Source organism: Aedes albopictus, chromosome 2 (assembly GCF_035046485.1).
Source record: "Aedes albopictus strain Foshan chromosome 2, AalbF5, whole genome shotgun sequence".
Taxonomy (NCBI): Eukaryota; Metazoa; Arthropoda; class Insecta; order Diptera; family Culicidae; genus Aedes; species Aedes albopictus.
In genome coordinates, this window is record NC_085137.1 from 69,868,533 (window position 1) to 69,883,697 (window position 15,165).

The 15,165-nt window shown below is 42.0% G+C and overlaps 2 protein-coding genes across 2 annotated transcripts in view; one reads left to right on the forward strand and one right to left on the reverse strand.

Moving 5' to 3' along the window:
• LOC109430988 (eukaryotic peptide chain release factor GTP-binding subunit ERF3A) overlaps positions 1-12,055 on the reverse strand; it is a 56,387-nt gene extending 44,332 nt beyond the window's left edge. The window contains exon 1 of the mRNA XM_029871474.2: positions 11,255-12,055. Coding sequence (XP_029727334.2) covers positions 11,255-11,579 — 325 coding nt within the window. The 5' untranslated portion in view covers positions 11,580-12,055. The remainder of the gene's footprint in view (positions 1-11,254) is intronic.
• Positions 12,056-12,164: 109 nt separating this feature from the next.
• LOC115265635 (18S rRNA aminocarboxypropyltransferase) lies at positions 12,165-13,413 on the forward strand. The gene is made up of 3 exons (XM_029871506.2): positions 12,165-12,606; positions 12,853-13,037; positions 13,100-13,413. Exons 1-3 carry the CDS (start codon positions 12,242-12,244, stop codon positions 13,399-13,401), a joined length of 852 nt encoding a protein of 283 aa, XP_029727366.2. The 5' UTR covers positions 12,165-12,241; the 3' UTR covers positions 13,402-13,413.
• The last annotated feature ends 1,752 nt before the right edge of the window (positions 13,414-15,165 follow it).

The following is a 15,165-nucleotide window of genomic DNA, read 5'->3' on the forward strand; positions in this document are numbered from 1 at the left end:
ATTTTTGGATAAATTTTGAAGATAAAATTTGAATAATTTCATCAATTAAGTACTTATGCATCAGTTAAAATGTCGTTTGCTAACATTTTAGTTGAAATAGTGCAAAATTGTCACTACCACTACTATTGGTACTACATATCACAACTAATGGACCGTTGACGCTATTGCAAAAATAGCCTTCTGAGTGAATATGCATACGAGCTGATTTTCAGTCTGCATAAGTCTACACACTCGAAGAGCGCCATGGGATTCGGCCGATATTGTGTACCCCTTACACAGGGACTGTTATGCGAGGGAGGCAGAACTTATACTAGCGATAAAATTCAAGAAAATAGTAGTGTCAACAGTAAAGCGGGTCCGGTGTAATGGTTAAAGCACGTGACTATTACACCAAGAACCTGGGATCGAATCCCTCTCCCGACAAACTCGCCAAATGTAAGTTATTCCTTCGGAAGGGAATGAAATCCAGAAGCAATCGCTGGATTAACTTTTGAAGTAAATCTTGAAGGAAATTGTAATTGTAATTGTAATTGTAATTGCTCAGTCCACACCCAGGCCGACAACTGTCAGCCCATCTGCTTGTAGGCAGATGTGGACCTACTAAGCCTCCCCCGTTAACATGTCCTACACCGAATTAGCACACCGGGATCTTCCACAGGCAGGCGCTGGCGTTACCAGTCCCAACAAGTGTCAGATACATTAAATAGATGGGGTAGAGGATATAGGAAGATGTGGGAATAGGGTGGGAAGAGGTAGAAAATGAAGAGATAGTAGAGAGGTTTTGATTTTGTTGCTGAAACGAGAAAAAGAAAGAATGATAAAGAACATTAGCGATATGTTCATAGATTATGAATTGGTCGATAATTTCTCATCTATTTTGTTTCCATATCGTTGCATCGGTGACCATTTTCATCGCTTTTGTTAGGGCCATCTCGCGTTTTTTCATCATGTCCTCTTTGCCGGTTGGCGACGTTCGGGATGTAAGTAGAAAAGCATGCATTTAATATGATTAGTACGACAGTAATTGTGATTGCTCAGTACTTCCAGCCCATTTGTCGGCAGTACATATCAGGCATCCCGTTTTAACAAGTCCTACACAGAATTAGAAACCCTGATCTCCCACAGACAGTCCTAACTAGTGTCAGATAAGTTCAATTGAGGATAGGAAGCGGCGAAATGAGAAGACAGTAGAGAAGGTTTGGTACATTGGTAGCGGTGTTCATGTGATGTTTGTCTGACATTGAAAAACTATTTTCCGTTATAGGTGTTTAACTCTCTACCCCAAATTTAATACCGGAAAAATATCTGATCAGATGCATAGTTTGGCAATGCTATGTCCATACATCTTTTATCAAGAAGGAATAATGTTGTTTACTGTTATAAAATAATTCAGTTAAAGGGCAGCTAATGCATTGTAATCCAGAATAAACCTACAGAAAATGTCCCAATAAAAAGTTAACACGAGTTCAACTAACTACACAAACTAAAAAGTGTTATTATATTTTACCAATGATTTCATCCAAATCTTGACCCTAACATAGTTATGCGCTTAGTGGACAATGATCAAAAATAATGTTGTTTCGACAATAGTCACATACTATGCCCTACGACATTGACGATTCTATTGTCTATGGCTCACCTATTTAGCGCCACCCAGCAGGGACTTGGTCTGGTACCCAATTCAGTATATCCGCTCCACGTAATGTACCGTACCTCTTTCGATTTGTGATATATTACGCGGAACATTACTCTCTTCATTCGGATAGCGGCTATGTAACCCATTGGATTAAAAACCTTCATCAAACATGAAGCGATTAATCGGAGACTGAAGACTCTATACCAAATTTGGCTCAGAGACAGGTAATCAGTGAAGTCAGTTTTTCTCGTTTGTCAGAGACGATTGATACGTATTAAGACAAACTTTCCACTGCATCTGCCAACAATAATCGGTGATCGATCAACATTTCGAGTACCTACCCCAATTTACACAAGAATGCCAAGGATCACCGCTCATGCTTTACAATACAGTTGGAGAAACTAGAGCAACACCTGGCCACAATGATGCATAAAGCACTAAAGCGGACCGGAAGTGTCGGTGAGCCAGCCCCACCATTGAAGTAAATCTTGAAGGAAATTGTAATAAAAAGTCATTGGAAACATCTCGGAGAACACCGAACAAATTTCTTTGGAAGTATTCATCGGAATAGCCTAAATTAACAATCGGTATCACCAGTTCTTATTCAAAATTGTTAATATGATATCGTGATTTCCAGTTTTCCATTAGATTTTCAATTTTTACGAAATCTCAACATTATAGACTGTTTCAGAAATTATAAATACACTTTGTTTATTAAATTAAATGAACTGTTCTAATGATTTTCACCAACTTCTTTCAGAGTATAGCATATTGTACTCCATATTTTTATATTTCCTTTCAATTGTCTTGATATTTTAAAGAACTGTCGAGTTCTCTAACAAATAACTTAATTTTTCAAATTTGCATTTGCACAAAGGTGTTTTTTTAATGATTTCAACATTATTTATCACTAAATACCAAAAATTATCTAAATTTTTATCACATTCGCTTTCTCAACAAGTTGTCTAAGGAATGCCTTGATAAAAGTTTGGGAAAAATCGATAAAGGCATTTCCACAACATTTTTTCGGAGAACAAGTTTCTCATTTTTTAAGGTTTTCTACGGAACATAAGAACTACCACACAGTTTCTTAGCTTTCCTGAACGCATTGAATATAAAAAAAACTCATTTTTTCAGCTCATTCGATCCTTCAGATGGCAAAGCTTGACATACCATAAAAACGAATGCAGTAAGCAGTTATTAAGACATTCGTTTGCTTAACGTTTGTTGCTACTGGTGTTGTTGAGAAATTTAAAACAAAAATTTTTGTTTTGAGAAGGCCCGTAATGGTGGTTCTTGATTAAATATTCCAGTAAAAAATACTCTAAGCAATCGAGAAATATCTTTTATTATCGATAAAGCAATTTTTATTGTGTTTAGAAATTAAATATTTTATCTGTGAGATTTTTTCTATTCTACTATGCTACATTTTTTGACTACTTTGTGCAACTTCAAATTTTGATCATCTTGTTTACAGAGCCCTATTTTTTAGCTTTTACCAGAAACATCAACAAAATTGGTATTATTTGCTTCGTTGGCATGTTTATTATTAGAGCTATAAGAAACTTTTTTGGATAATGTGCTCAAATTGAAATGGCAGGTTATCGTTAGTGTATTTATAATTTCTGAAACAGTCTATATTACACCACCAGCACAGATAGATAACAAACACACAAGTCCAGTTTCAAAACTGTGTTAGCAATTTGACGGTTAGGTGGTTTAGGAGGAATTCTGAAAAAAAAAACTAGCCACTGTCTTTGCCCCCTCCATACAAATTCCATTTTTATGTATGAAGTGGCGAAGATTAGAGCAGAATTTTAGGGGGGCGAAGTCTAGTGTTTTTACCCTATTTGTTTTATTTTCGACGGAGCTTAGCAAAAAAAGGTAGGTATTTGAAAGAATTCAGTTATTTGGTGGGATTTCTTGCGCATTTGAACTTAAAACTTTTACTGATATTTGAGGATAATTCTGTATGGTTTTTGAAAACTATAGATATTTAACTGGAAATTGGTGTTATTTTCGAATTTTCAAAATTTTCTGATTTTCCTGGAAAACTTAGGGAATTTTATTTTGTCTGATGAGTAGACATCCAGATTAAACACTTAAGGACAAACGTCTTGAAATCCCACTTCGACAGTGCATCAGAGCTTCAGACGCACAAATTTCAAGAAGCAAGCTTTAAACAACAGTGCTCTTTTTATTTCATTCATTCTTGCTCACTTGTAAAAAGCTTAAAATAAAAAGATCAGGTGCGCTAGATTTGTTTACGAAGAGATTTGTGCGCTTATTAAAGTCGTGAGTAGGTGCCAAAGTCGGCCATTGTGACGGCCATTTTGTGATTCTAACAAATCTGTCGGCATTTTTAAAAACTTCTAAAAAAATGGCAACAGTTTTAAGAGGTTCTCCAGTTAACCTAGTGGTTATGGCTGTGGATCGCCAATCCGGAGATGGCGGGTTCGATTCCCGCTCCGGTCGAGAAAATTTTCTCGACTCCCTGGGCATAGTGTATCATTGTACTTGCCTCCTACCTGGATACCTTGTTGGCTACAAATTAACCGTTATGTGGCCGGCAAACTTTTTGCTTTTTTCTACACCGTGTATTTTAAATGTTTTGTTTTGTTTTTTTTTAGAAGTGAGCACAAATGATAACAAAAATTACAAAATCCATTGGTGTCTTAATCGTTTTGTTTTTGAATAGAATGAATTTCAGATCATAAGATTACACGATTTTCGGCATAAAGTGAGCAAACTGTTTTAAAAGTGTAGCTGAAAAAGAAACAATACTGTTTTTTTTGTTCACTAAAACAATCCTTCACTCTAAAGAATTTTCACGTCCGATTTTAACGTGAAATATCACGTAGCTCATCCTTATTCACAAAATCCCAAAAGTTACCTGACGTAAGTAACTATCACCCGATAATCACGGCGTATGCACTGCTCTGCTCGGTAAAATCCACCTAATTGTCACGTAAATAGTTTGAATGCGTTTGTGTTAGTGAACTTCTGACTTGGAAGTTTCCACGAAACGAAAGTTACGTGAATTTCTGGTGTGCAAAAATAAATTCAATATGGCGTCGAAAAATAAGTTGATACCACAACTGCTTGCTGATATATGTAGTTTCCGAGCAAGTTGCTGCAAGTATTGAAAGGTAATTTAAATATTTAAAGCAATAGATTGTGATTGATTATACAAGCAGCATTAAGTTTTTTTCATATTCAATAATTTCAGCTGTCTCCTGACGGTGACGAAGGACCAGTTCAACGAGTGTTTTTGAACAACTGGACTACGAAGATTTTGCCTCAAGACTCTTTCACGCCATCCGTATTGGAAATTCGTACATGTTTAGGGTTAAGAATAGTTATAATGATTTATCAATGCGTATGTGATACAATTGTAAGTATAGATTTATTAAATACTCTAAAATTAAAGATTGATGATTTTTTGTTTAATTATTATGTGTACCAGATTGTAGCGCATTTGAGGAGGCAAGAGTTTTTAAATCCCTATAAGATGCAATGATACGGTCGGGTAAAACTAATGCTTTTTATTGCATTTTGTAAGGATTTAAACTCTCATGCCTCTTCAAGTACGTTGCAAGCTGGTGCTGCTGCTTTATTTTCATTCAAAAATTATGTACAAATTACATGAAATTCGTGTAGAACTAATCATGTTTTCACGTAAAAGCTACCTGTGATTTCGGTGGCCCGCACCCACATTTCACGTAAACGATACGTACAATGCATGTCAAATTTACCTGAATGATCACGTCGATGAGCGAAGCTCACTTTTGTCCAGCTACCTGAAAATCCGGTGAAGGCAACGTGAAAAATATGGTGGACGAAAACTATCCATCTTTTCACGTAAATTGAACGTGAAAATTCTTCAGAGTGTTGGTATACATAATTTTGATAATCAATATAGCGGAGCATTACTAGTTTTCAATATTATGAGAAAATAGTTTACAATTTATGTATGTCATTGAGTTGCAACTTACACCGCTGTTGCAAGTGACCCCGTTTGACGGTACATCAGAGTGCTAATCTGTGGCGCAAGGATTCAGGGTGACGAGCAAATAATTACAGATTTTAATTATACGGTTTCCCCTGGGTCTTTTCCCGGAATTTTGAAAATTTTCTCGGTTTTTATATTTTTGCTTGAAAGAAGAATGATCAGTCGATTTTCAAATTTATTTTTGACATGCCTATGCAAGTAGATCTGGAGCGACTGAAGCAACCGGATGTCGCCACCGCATACGCGCAGAATCTCGAGGCAGCGTCGCCGGACGAGGATGTGCTCGATGTGGCCCCTCTAGAGGACTGCTGGATTACAGTCAAAGCAGCCATCAACAACGCAGCCGAGAGCACCATCGGGTACGTGGAACGGAGTCGACGAAACGATTAGTTCGACGAGGAGTGCAGAGCGGTTATGGAGAAGAAGGACGCAGCGTGGGCGGTAATGCTGCAGCATGGAACCCGATAGAATGTGGAGCGATACAGACAGAAGCGGAAGCAGCAGACTCGTCTCTTCCGGGATAAAAAGCGCCGCCTGGAAGAAGCTGAGTGCGAGGAAATGGAACTGCTGTGCCGTTCACAAGAAACACGTAAGTTCTACCAGAAGCTCAACGCATCCCGCAAAGGCTGCATGCCACAAGCCGAAATCTGCCGGGGTAAGGACGGGAGCCTCCTGACGGGCAAACGTAAAGTGATCGAAAGGTGGAAGCAGCACTTCGACGAGTACCTGAATGGCGAAAAGAATGTAGGCATGGGGGATCAAGGCAGCGGAGGAAATGACTATAGTCATAGATGTTGGTGCAACAGAGGACGGGAACGAACCAACTCCCACGCTGAGGGAAGTTAAGGATGTCATTCACCAGCTCAAAAACAACAAAGCGGCTGGTAAGGACGGTATCGCAGCAGAACTCATCAAGATGCGCCTGGGAAACCGGACAGCTACCGGAGGAGTGGAAGGAAGTGATAATCTGTCCCATCCACAAGAAAGGCGACAAGTTAATGTGTGAGAACTTTCGAGCGATCACCATTTTGAACGCCGCCTACAAAGTGCTATCCCAGATCATCTTCCGTCGTCTTTCAGCTAAAGTAAATGAGTTCGTGGGAAGTTACTAAGCCGCTTTCATCGATGGCCGGTCGACAACGGACCAGATCTTCACCGTACGGCAAATCCTCCAGAAATGCCGTGAATACCAGATCCCACCGCACCATCTGTTCATCGACTTCAAGGCGGCATACGACACTACCGACCGCACAGAGCTATGGAAAGTCATGGACGAGAACAGCTTTCCCGGGAAGCTTACCAGACTGATAAGAGCAACGATGGACGGTGTGCAGAACAGCGTAAGGATTTCGGGTGAACTATCCAGTTCATTCGAATCTCGACGGAGACTACGACAAGGTGATGGACTTTCCTGCCTACTATTCAACATCGCCCTGGAAGGTGTTATGCGACGAGCCGGGCTCAACAGTCGGGGTACGATATTCACGAAATCCAGCCAATTTGTCTGTTTTGCGCATGACATGGATATTATTGCTAGAACATTTGGAACGGTGGCAGAACTGTACACCCGCCTGAAACGTGAAGCAGCAAAGGTCGGACTGGTGGTGAATGCGGCTAAGACAAAGTACATGCTGGTAGGCGGAACCGAACACGACCGGATCCGTCTGGGTAGTAATGTTACGATAGACGGGGATACTTTCGAGGTGGTGGAGGAATTCGTCTACCTCGGATCCTTACTGACGGCTGACAACAACGTGAGCCGTGAAATTCGGAGGCGCATCATCAGCGGAAGTCGGGCCTACTACAGGCTCCAGAAGAAACTGCGGTCGAAAAAGATTCACCCACGCACCAAATGCACCACACGGTGTCAAAATCACGATTATTATCGAACTTTCATGTACCTCGGATTTTTCTTCGGAAATTGTTAGTATTTGGGCTATATATTCATAATCGGAAGACGAGAAAATATTTTATCGGTGAAAATTTTCCCATACATTTTGTATGGGACGTTTTTTTGGTTAAAATCAGTATTTAATTAATTTTAGTATGGAAAATAGCCAAAATCTTAGATAAATCAAAATTTCCCCGATGGAATATTTTAAAACTTTCCAATTATAAAGTATAGCCAAAATGCTGACTTTCTGTGAAGAATGATCCGAGGTACATGTAAGTTCGATAATAATCGAAATTTTGACACCGTGCACCATGTACAAAACGCTAATAAGACCGGTAATCCTCTACGGGCACGAGACATGGACCATGCTCGAGGAGGACCTGCAAGCACTCGCAGTTTTCGAGCGACGCGTGCTAAGGACGATCTTCGGCGGTGTGCAGGAGAACGGTGTGTGGCGGAGAAGAATGAGCCACGAGCTCGCTGCACTTTACAGCGAACCCAGCATCCAGAAGGTGACCAAAGCCGGAAGGATACGGTGGGTAGGGCATGTTGCAAGAATGCCGGACAACAACCCTGCAAAGCTGGTGTTTGCAACTGATCCGGTTGGCACAAGAAGGCGTGGAGCGCAGAGAACATGATGGGCGGACCAGGTGGAGCGTGACTTGGCGAGCATCGGGCGCGACCGAGGATGGAGAGCGGCAGCCACGAACCGTGTATTATGGAGAAATATTGTTGATTCAGTTTTATCTTGAATTTGATGTAATACTAAATAAATGAATGAATGCTGAAGAAAAACTTCTTCATGAAATCCTGAATAAACTCCTAAAATAAATTCTGACGGAAATCCAGAAACAATTTCAAAATGAACTCTTGGAAGAATGTCTACAGAAACTCCTGAAGGAATTCCTCGTGGAAATCCTCAAAGAATTCCTAAAGAAAATCTTGGAGTATCTTGTGCAAGAACTCTTTGAGTAGTTCATGCAGTAATGCCTTCTTTTACTTCTGAAAGAGTTACAAGCAGTGAAAGTATTTCTATGAAAACTTTTAAAGGAATTCGTGGGAGAAGAGAAGACATTTTTTCAATAGGAGCAGATCCAGCTAAAGATGAGCATAGAAAGTAAGTTTTCAAGTCTTTGCTACTGTTGGCTCAGTCAAATCATGTATATTGGGTTACCTATTATGGATTATAGGAGTTTTAGGAGTACCAGGTACATATTACGATTATGACAATGAATAAATTACAATTTCAATTACAAAATGCCCAACCAGATTAAGAATCGAGCCCAACAGTATTCAACATTGCATCTTAAGATACCCTATAGCACACTAAGCTAAGGAAACCCCCAGGCAGTGTTGTTACCGCCGATCGATTTCTTTTTTTTTTTTTTTTTATCTAGTTCGTTTATTTGGGGCTCAATCGCGTATAACGCTTTACGGAGCCGAGGATCTTTCTTTGTACTTAATAGTATACATTATACAGAGTAATAACTTTTTAATGATATCTGTTAGTAATGGGTGGAAGCCAGGGTACTCGTGGCAGCTCGAGGTTAGAAGGTCACATTTTGAGGGATGGACAGGGTAAGGATTGGGCCAAAGGTTTCACTGCTGCTCATCCGGGGGTGAATCGCATCTTGCTAGCGTATTCGGTGCCTTGTGGTGTTGGTACCAACTTGTTGTGGGACTTGGTTTTCCGAATGGCCAGGAGCAGCTTAGTAACACAAAGAGGACAAAACAGAGAAAAAAAACTGGAGAAGAAAACACAAGCAAATTAAACTTTTATACCAGCAGAGCGAAGAAAGTCGAAAATACATCCCATGTATGTGACATCGCGGGTCCCCAACACATCTCTCACAAGAACAAAGGGTTGTCTACCTCGGGCCTCAAGGGTATCCAAAAGTAGCGCTCTGGAGGCGTCATTATCCGGGCATTGCCAAACTACGTGGTCGATGTCATCATAACCGGAACCGCACTTAGTACAAACATTGCTCAACGCGAGGTTAATCCTGTGTAAATGCGCGTCTAGCGAGTAATGGTTGGACATAAGTCTTGACATCACGCGAATGAAATTGCGACTTACATCCAGACCATACCACCACACTCGCAAAGAAACATTAGGAATAATGGAATGTAACCACCGTCCCAGCTGGCCATCTCGCCAATCATTTTGCCAACTTTGAAGAGAACTCTGGCGAACAAAATGGAAAAATTCATCATGTGAAATTCTTCTATCATAGATCTCACCTTCCTGTGCGCCCACCTTTGCGAGAGAGTCCGCCTTCTCATTGCCATAAATTGAGCAATGTGAGGGGACCCATACAAAGGTAATCTTGTATGATCTTTCGACCAGTGCACCCATCTGCTCCCTTATTTTTGTAAGAAAGTAAGATGAATGTTTTACAGGTTTCATCGACCGGAGTGCCTCAATCGAACTAAGGCTATCCGAGAAGATGAAGAAATGGTCTACGGGCATGTTGGAAATCATCCCCAAAGCGAAGTTGATTGCTGCCAGCTCAGCAACATAAACCGAACAAGGTTCCTGAAGTTTGCGGAAGGCGGTGAAATTTTCATTGAAAACACCGAAACCAGTGGATCCATTTATGCGAGACCCATCAGTGAAGAATCTCTTACAGGAATTGACATTTTGGTACTTTTCGTTAAAAATGCGAGGAATAGATATACATCGAAGTTGATCTGGTATTCCATGAATAGCTTGTTTCATGGACAGATCGTATTTAACAGAGGAACTGTCATTAGTGAAGTGTACACGGGGAGGATTATAACTTGGTAGGCTTATATCAGATGACATGTAGAACAGATAGATTCTCATGAATTTTGATTGAGTGTTCAGACTGAGCATTTCTTCGAAATTTTCAATGACAAGTGTGTTGCTCACTCCACACTTGATAAGTAACCTTAGCGAGAGCTCCCAGAATCGGTTCTGGAGAGGTTTCACCCCTGCCAGGACCTCAAGGCTCGCATTATGCGTTGAGTGCATACAGCCGAGAGCAATACGCAAACAACGGTATTGAATTCGTTCCAACTTTATTAGGTGGCAGTTTGCTGCTGAGTGGAAGCAGAAAGAGCCATACTCAATAACAGAGAGAATAGTCGTTTTGTAAAGTTTTATGAGGTCTTCCGGGTGAGCACCCCACCATGTTCCGGTAATTGTGCGTAGAAAATTGATCCTTTGTTGACATTTTTGCACCAAATACTTGATTTGGGTACCCCAAGTGCCTTTTGAATCAAACCAGACCCCAAGGTATTTCGAAGTCAAAGACTGGTCGATTTCTATTCCCAAAAGATTGAGTTTCAGTTGGGCTGGGTTCCGCTTTCTAGAAAACACAACCAATTGAGTTTTTTGCGGAGCAAACTCGATCCCTAAATCTCTTGCCCAGATTGACAGATTATTTAGAGAATTTTGCAATGGTCTTTGCAACATTTCTGCATGTGGGCCTTTTAGAGAAACCACAGCATCATCTGCAAGTTGTCTTAGCGTGCATTGTCCCTCCAAGCAACTATCAATGTCTTTCACGTAAAAACCGATCGATTTCAGCGATCTCTCAATTGCAACTTTCTACTTTCTTCACGCGTGTAGGTTTCACCCAATGTTTTGCACCTGCCCCAGCCTCGGAAGATGATGCATTCAGCTGCGTCGTTTTCGAGGACAATATGCTACCCTTCCCCCAAAATAAATCAGTAGGCAGGTACTCACCATTATTTTCTGGCGTTTTGGCTTCCTCGTCTCCCTTGACATCCATCGGCGTCGGTGCGGCACTGCTTGATGGTGGCGTCGGCGTTGCCGCGGCGGAAGTTGGCGTATTGCCTCCGCCAGACGAGGAAGTGCCTGTGTTGGTTTGGTTGGGTGCCGTCGGAGTTCCGGCCGTTGGGGTCGTGACTGGGGCTACTGCCGCTGCCACCACCGCCGCAGCCGTGGACGCTGGTGTCGAGCTGGCAAAACTCGGCACAAATTCCAATGCGTTCACATTCAGCTTGGAGAACTTCGCACTGACCTCGTTCGAATCGGTATCCTGAGCCATCTTTCTCGCTGTGGACTGTTTTTCTTCTCTCTTTCACTCCCGGATTCAATCAAACCTCCGACGCACAGGGCGGATTCAGTATTTTTCTTGCACTTCCAGCCGGGAACGGAAAGGTAACAAAACGCAAACCTTTCCTCCTCACACAGAACGAACGAACGACGACCACACGATCACGACCGTCCGGAGCCGCAAAATCCGTGCGAAACAACGGGGAAAGAGGAGGAAAACGGGAACAAAAGAACCGAAAAAAAAGAAGACGGACACCGACCGAGGAAAAAAAAAACCTCCGGCACTCGAACAGGGAACAGAGTCACGTTCCGTCTACACAATCCTAGCACTGTCCACGGGCACGGGAATCGATCAGGGTACCGTTGGGCACTTTCACCGAGTGGCCGCGATAGAAAATCTGCGAAAAATCAGCGATTTCCGAAGCACACACGCGTTTTTGCCACACTTCTTTCAAACCACATTCGTCAAAGATGGCCACATAGACTGATTTTTTGTGCTCTCTCGCTCTCCCGCGGGTGCAACACGCTCCCGAAAGCTGTCAAACGTCGACTCTCTCCAGCTGTCAAATTGACAGCCGTTCAAGCTAAAATTAGACCAGTTTTGACGGTTCGAACGTTTTTGAAGGGTGATTAGCACGTGCGCGCTCTTTGTTTATGTTTCGCTTGTTTTCGTTATCCGTAAACAAAACAAGTAACATGAACAAGTCGCGTAATTTTAAAAAGAAAAATCACCGGAATCAAACGAACACCGGCCGGAATCGTAACCTAGCGGAAAAGCTTTCCGAACTGGCAGTCGAATCCAGCCCGTCATCGGAAGATTCAGAAGCGGAAAGCAACAGCAGTGATGGCGATGGAGGAAGCGGATCCGAGGGCACCTCCCCAAAAGATAAGTTCGATCTGGGGAAGCCACCAAAGTTTCCGGTCAGTATGTGGGATCTGAACCATTGTGATCCGAAAAAGTGCTCCGGCCGGAAGCTGGCCAGACACGGACTGATCGAAAATCTGAGACTTGGACAGAAGTAAGTTGAAAGAAATGTGAATTTCACATGATCATGTTCAGGGAACCAACTTCTAAACAGGGCTGGTAGCGAACTATAACGAGAATGTGATTTTTTCACATGAATCAAATGCAATTACAAAATGCAAAATATCTTTCTTCACTTTCTTCATGGTTTGGCCTGAATGTCTCAGGCCTGCATGAATGTCCCAAACCACAATTCTAGCAAAACTTGAGCAAACTCATGCCCCGCAATCATCATTCACAGGTTCCCCGGTCTAGTGCTAACTCCCGTTGGTGTCAACTGTGTCAGTCCGCAGGACAAGGAAATCATCCAAAGTTCGGGAATAGCCGTCGTGGATTGTTCGTGGGCCCGGCTGGATGAAACCCCCTTCAACAAGATGAAATCTCCCCATCCGAGGTTACTTCCGTTCCTGGTCGCCGCCAATCCGAGTATGCTTTTTGTTTGCCTTTAAATCCGTCTGAAAATAATGATTTTTTTCTTGGATTTCCAGTCAACTACGGCAAACCCTGCAAGCTGTCTTGCGTGGAGGCGATAGCTGCTTCGATGTACATCACCGGTTTCAAGGACGAAGCCCTGTGGTACCTGAATAAGTTTTCCTGGGGCCACTCGTTTGTGGAGCTGAACCAGGAACTGCTGGATTCGTATGCCGCCTGTGGCAGTAGTAAGGAAATCTTAGAAGTGCAGAACAAATATCTGGAGAAGGCTCAAGAAGAGCAGAACAATCGAAAGTACGAACTGGATTTGCCTCCTAGTGAGAGCGAAGAAGACGATGATGAGGATGAAAATAAATGAAATTTAGCGCTAGATAGACGGATACAAATCTATAAACAACTCGACAATGATTTTTCATAAGGGCCTAACTGACTTGATCGATTTCTCTTCGTCGACTCTCTCTTTCGCTAATAACTTGATCAAAACAAACAATATCATTATGAGCCTCTGCACGAATCTGGTGTACTGCTCACTCCCACAGAAAATTTGATAACAGCGCGCACAGTAAAAGTCAAATGTGACTTTTACTGTGCGCGCTGTTTTCAAATTTTCTGTGGGAGTGAGCAGGACAGGGCAAATTCGTACAGAGGCTCATTCTTTTTGTTTCTGATGTAGTCGTCTTCTTCGCATTTCAACCAAAAAATCTTTGGAAAACTTAATACACTTTCCGTAATAACACAAAGAGAGGATCGATGAAGGGAAATCGAAAATGTCAGTTAGGCCCTAATGAAGAATCAGTGTCGAACTATAGGATGGCTATATTAATAAAAATTAAATGCTTTCAGGATTGTGTTTTAAAATTAAATTTATTTTGCCCAGGTGATCAGGAAGCGGCAAGATTTGATGCAGTCTTGCTCTCTCCCAACTTGCATGCTCCTGAATGGGTTTTACGCCCTTCCGGTCTATCCTTCGAACTTTTGCAGATGCGACCGTTTCAAAAAAAGCGGCAGATCCATACGATTTAGACGAGTTCTGCAGCCCTTCAGAATTGACGTTTTTGAAACGAGCAACAACACGCTCGCGTCAGAATAAGGCATTTTATGAGACGTTTCAAATAGGCCTTTTCATGTGACAGATCCGTGCATGCATTTGTTTACAAAGCTTGAACAACAGCTGCTAACAAGAACGTGTCATCTTCATAGAAGAACTGTCAAACGCCCGAACAATCAGCTGATTTAAGACGTCAAATGAAAAGGCCTATCAGCTGTTTTTGTGAATGCTTGCCAGCTTTGAAATCCAACTGGTGGGCCCATTTATTTACATTTTCGTTAGCATAACATGTGATACGGGCCCATCCAATAAACGGGGTTCATTTATCTGCAAAAATGCGTCAATCCGCCCACTATAATTAATATCCGTAGACCGTGGGAATGTTTTTTTTCATCTGCTAGTGACATCGTACAGCTCGGGGGATTGATACATGCCGCATTAGAAACCAAAACATCTCTGCCAGCAAAAATCTGATTGGCGCTCACCACATGTTATGCTACTTTTTGCGAAAACAAAAACATCAAATGTAAACAATAACATTGAGCGGCCCACCGGTAGAACGTCTCGTAAAATAGCTTATACCCATTTTTTCATTGCTATCTCTGCACGCTAATTCGTAGATACCCATTAAATGGGTTTTAAGTACCCATTTTTTGCATCAGTACCGAGCTGTCAAATAATGGGTGTTTTCTCCGCTTCACATAATGGGTATTTTATCCACATTTTGGAGTACTGCCAGCCAACCTTCATTTCATTTTCATTTATTTAGTTCACATCAAATTCATGATAATACTGAATCAACAATTTGCCGCCATAATACTCGATTTGCAGCTGCAGCTCTCCATCCTCGGTCACGCCCAACACTCGCCAGATCACGCTCCACCTGGTCCGCCCATCGTGCTCTCTGCGCTCCACGCCTTCTTGTACCAACCGGATGGTTAGCAAACACCAACTTTGCAGGGTTGTTGTCCGGCATTCTTGCAACATGCCCTGCCCAGCGTATCCTTCCAGCTTTGGCCACTTTCTGGATACTGTGTTCGCCGTAAAGTGCAGCGAGCTCGTGGTTCATCCTTC

Excerpts from the sequence above, each read along its gene's own strand:
- LOC115265635 (XM_029871506.2), top strand. The coding sequence starts at position 12,242 with ATGTTTCGCTTGTTTTCGTTATCCGTAAACAAAACAAGTAACATGAAC. Across the intron at positions 12,607-12,852 it reads AATCTGAGACTTGGACAGAA|GTTCCCCGGTCTAGTGCTAA; the intron begins GTAAGTTGAAAG and ends CATCATTCACAG. Across the intron at positions 13,038-13,099 it reads CCTGGTCGCCGCCAATCCGA|TCAACTACGGCAAACCCTGC; the intron begins GTATGCTTTTTG and ends TTGGATTTCCAG.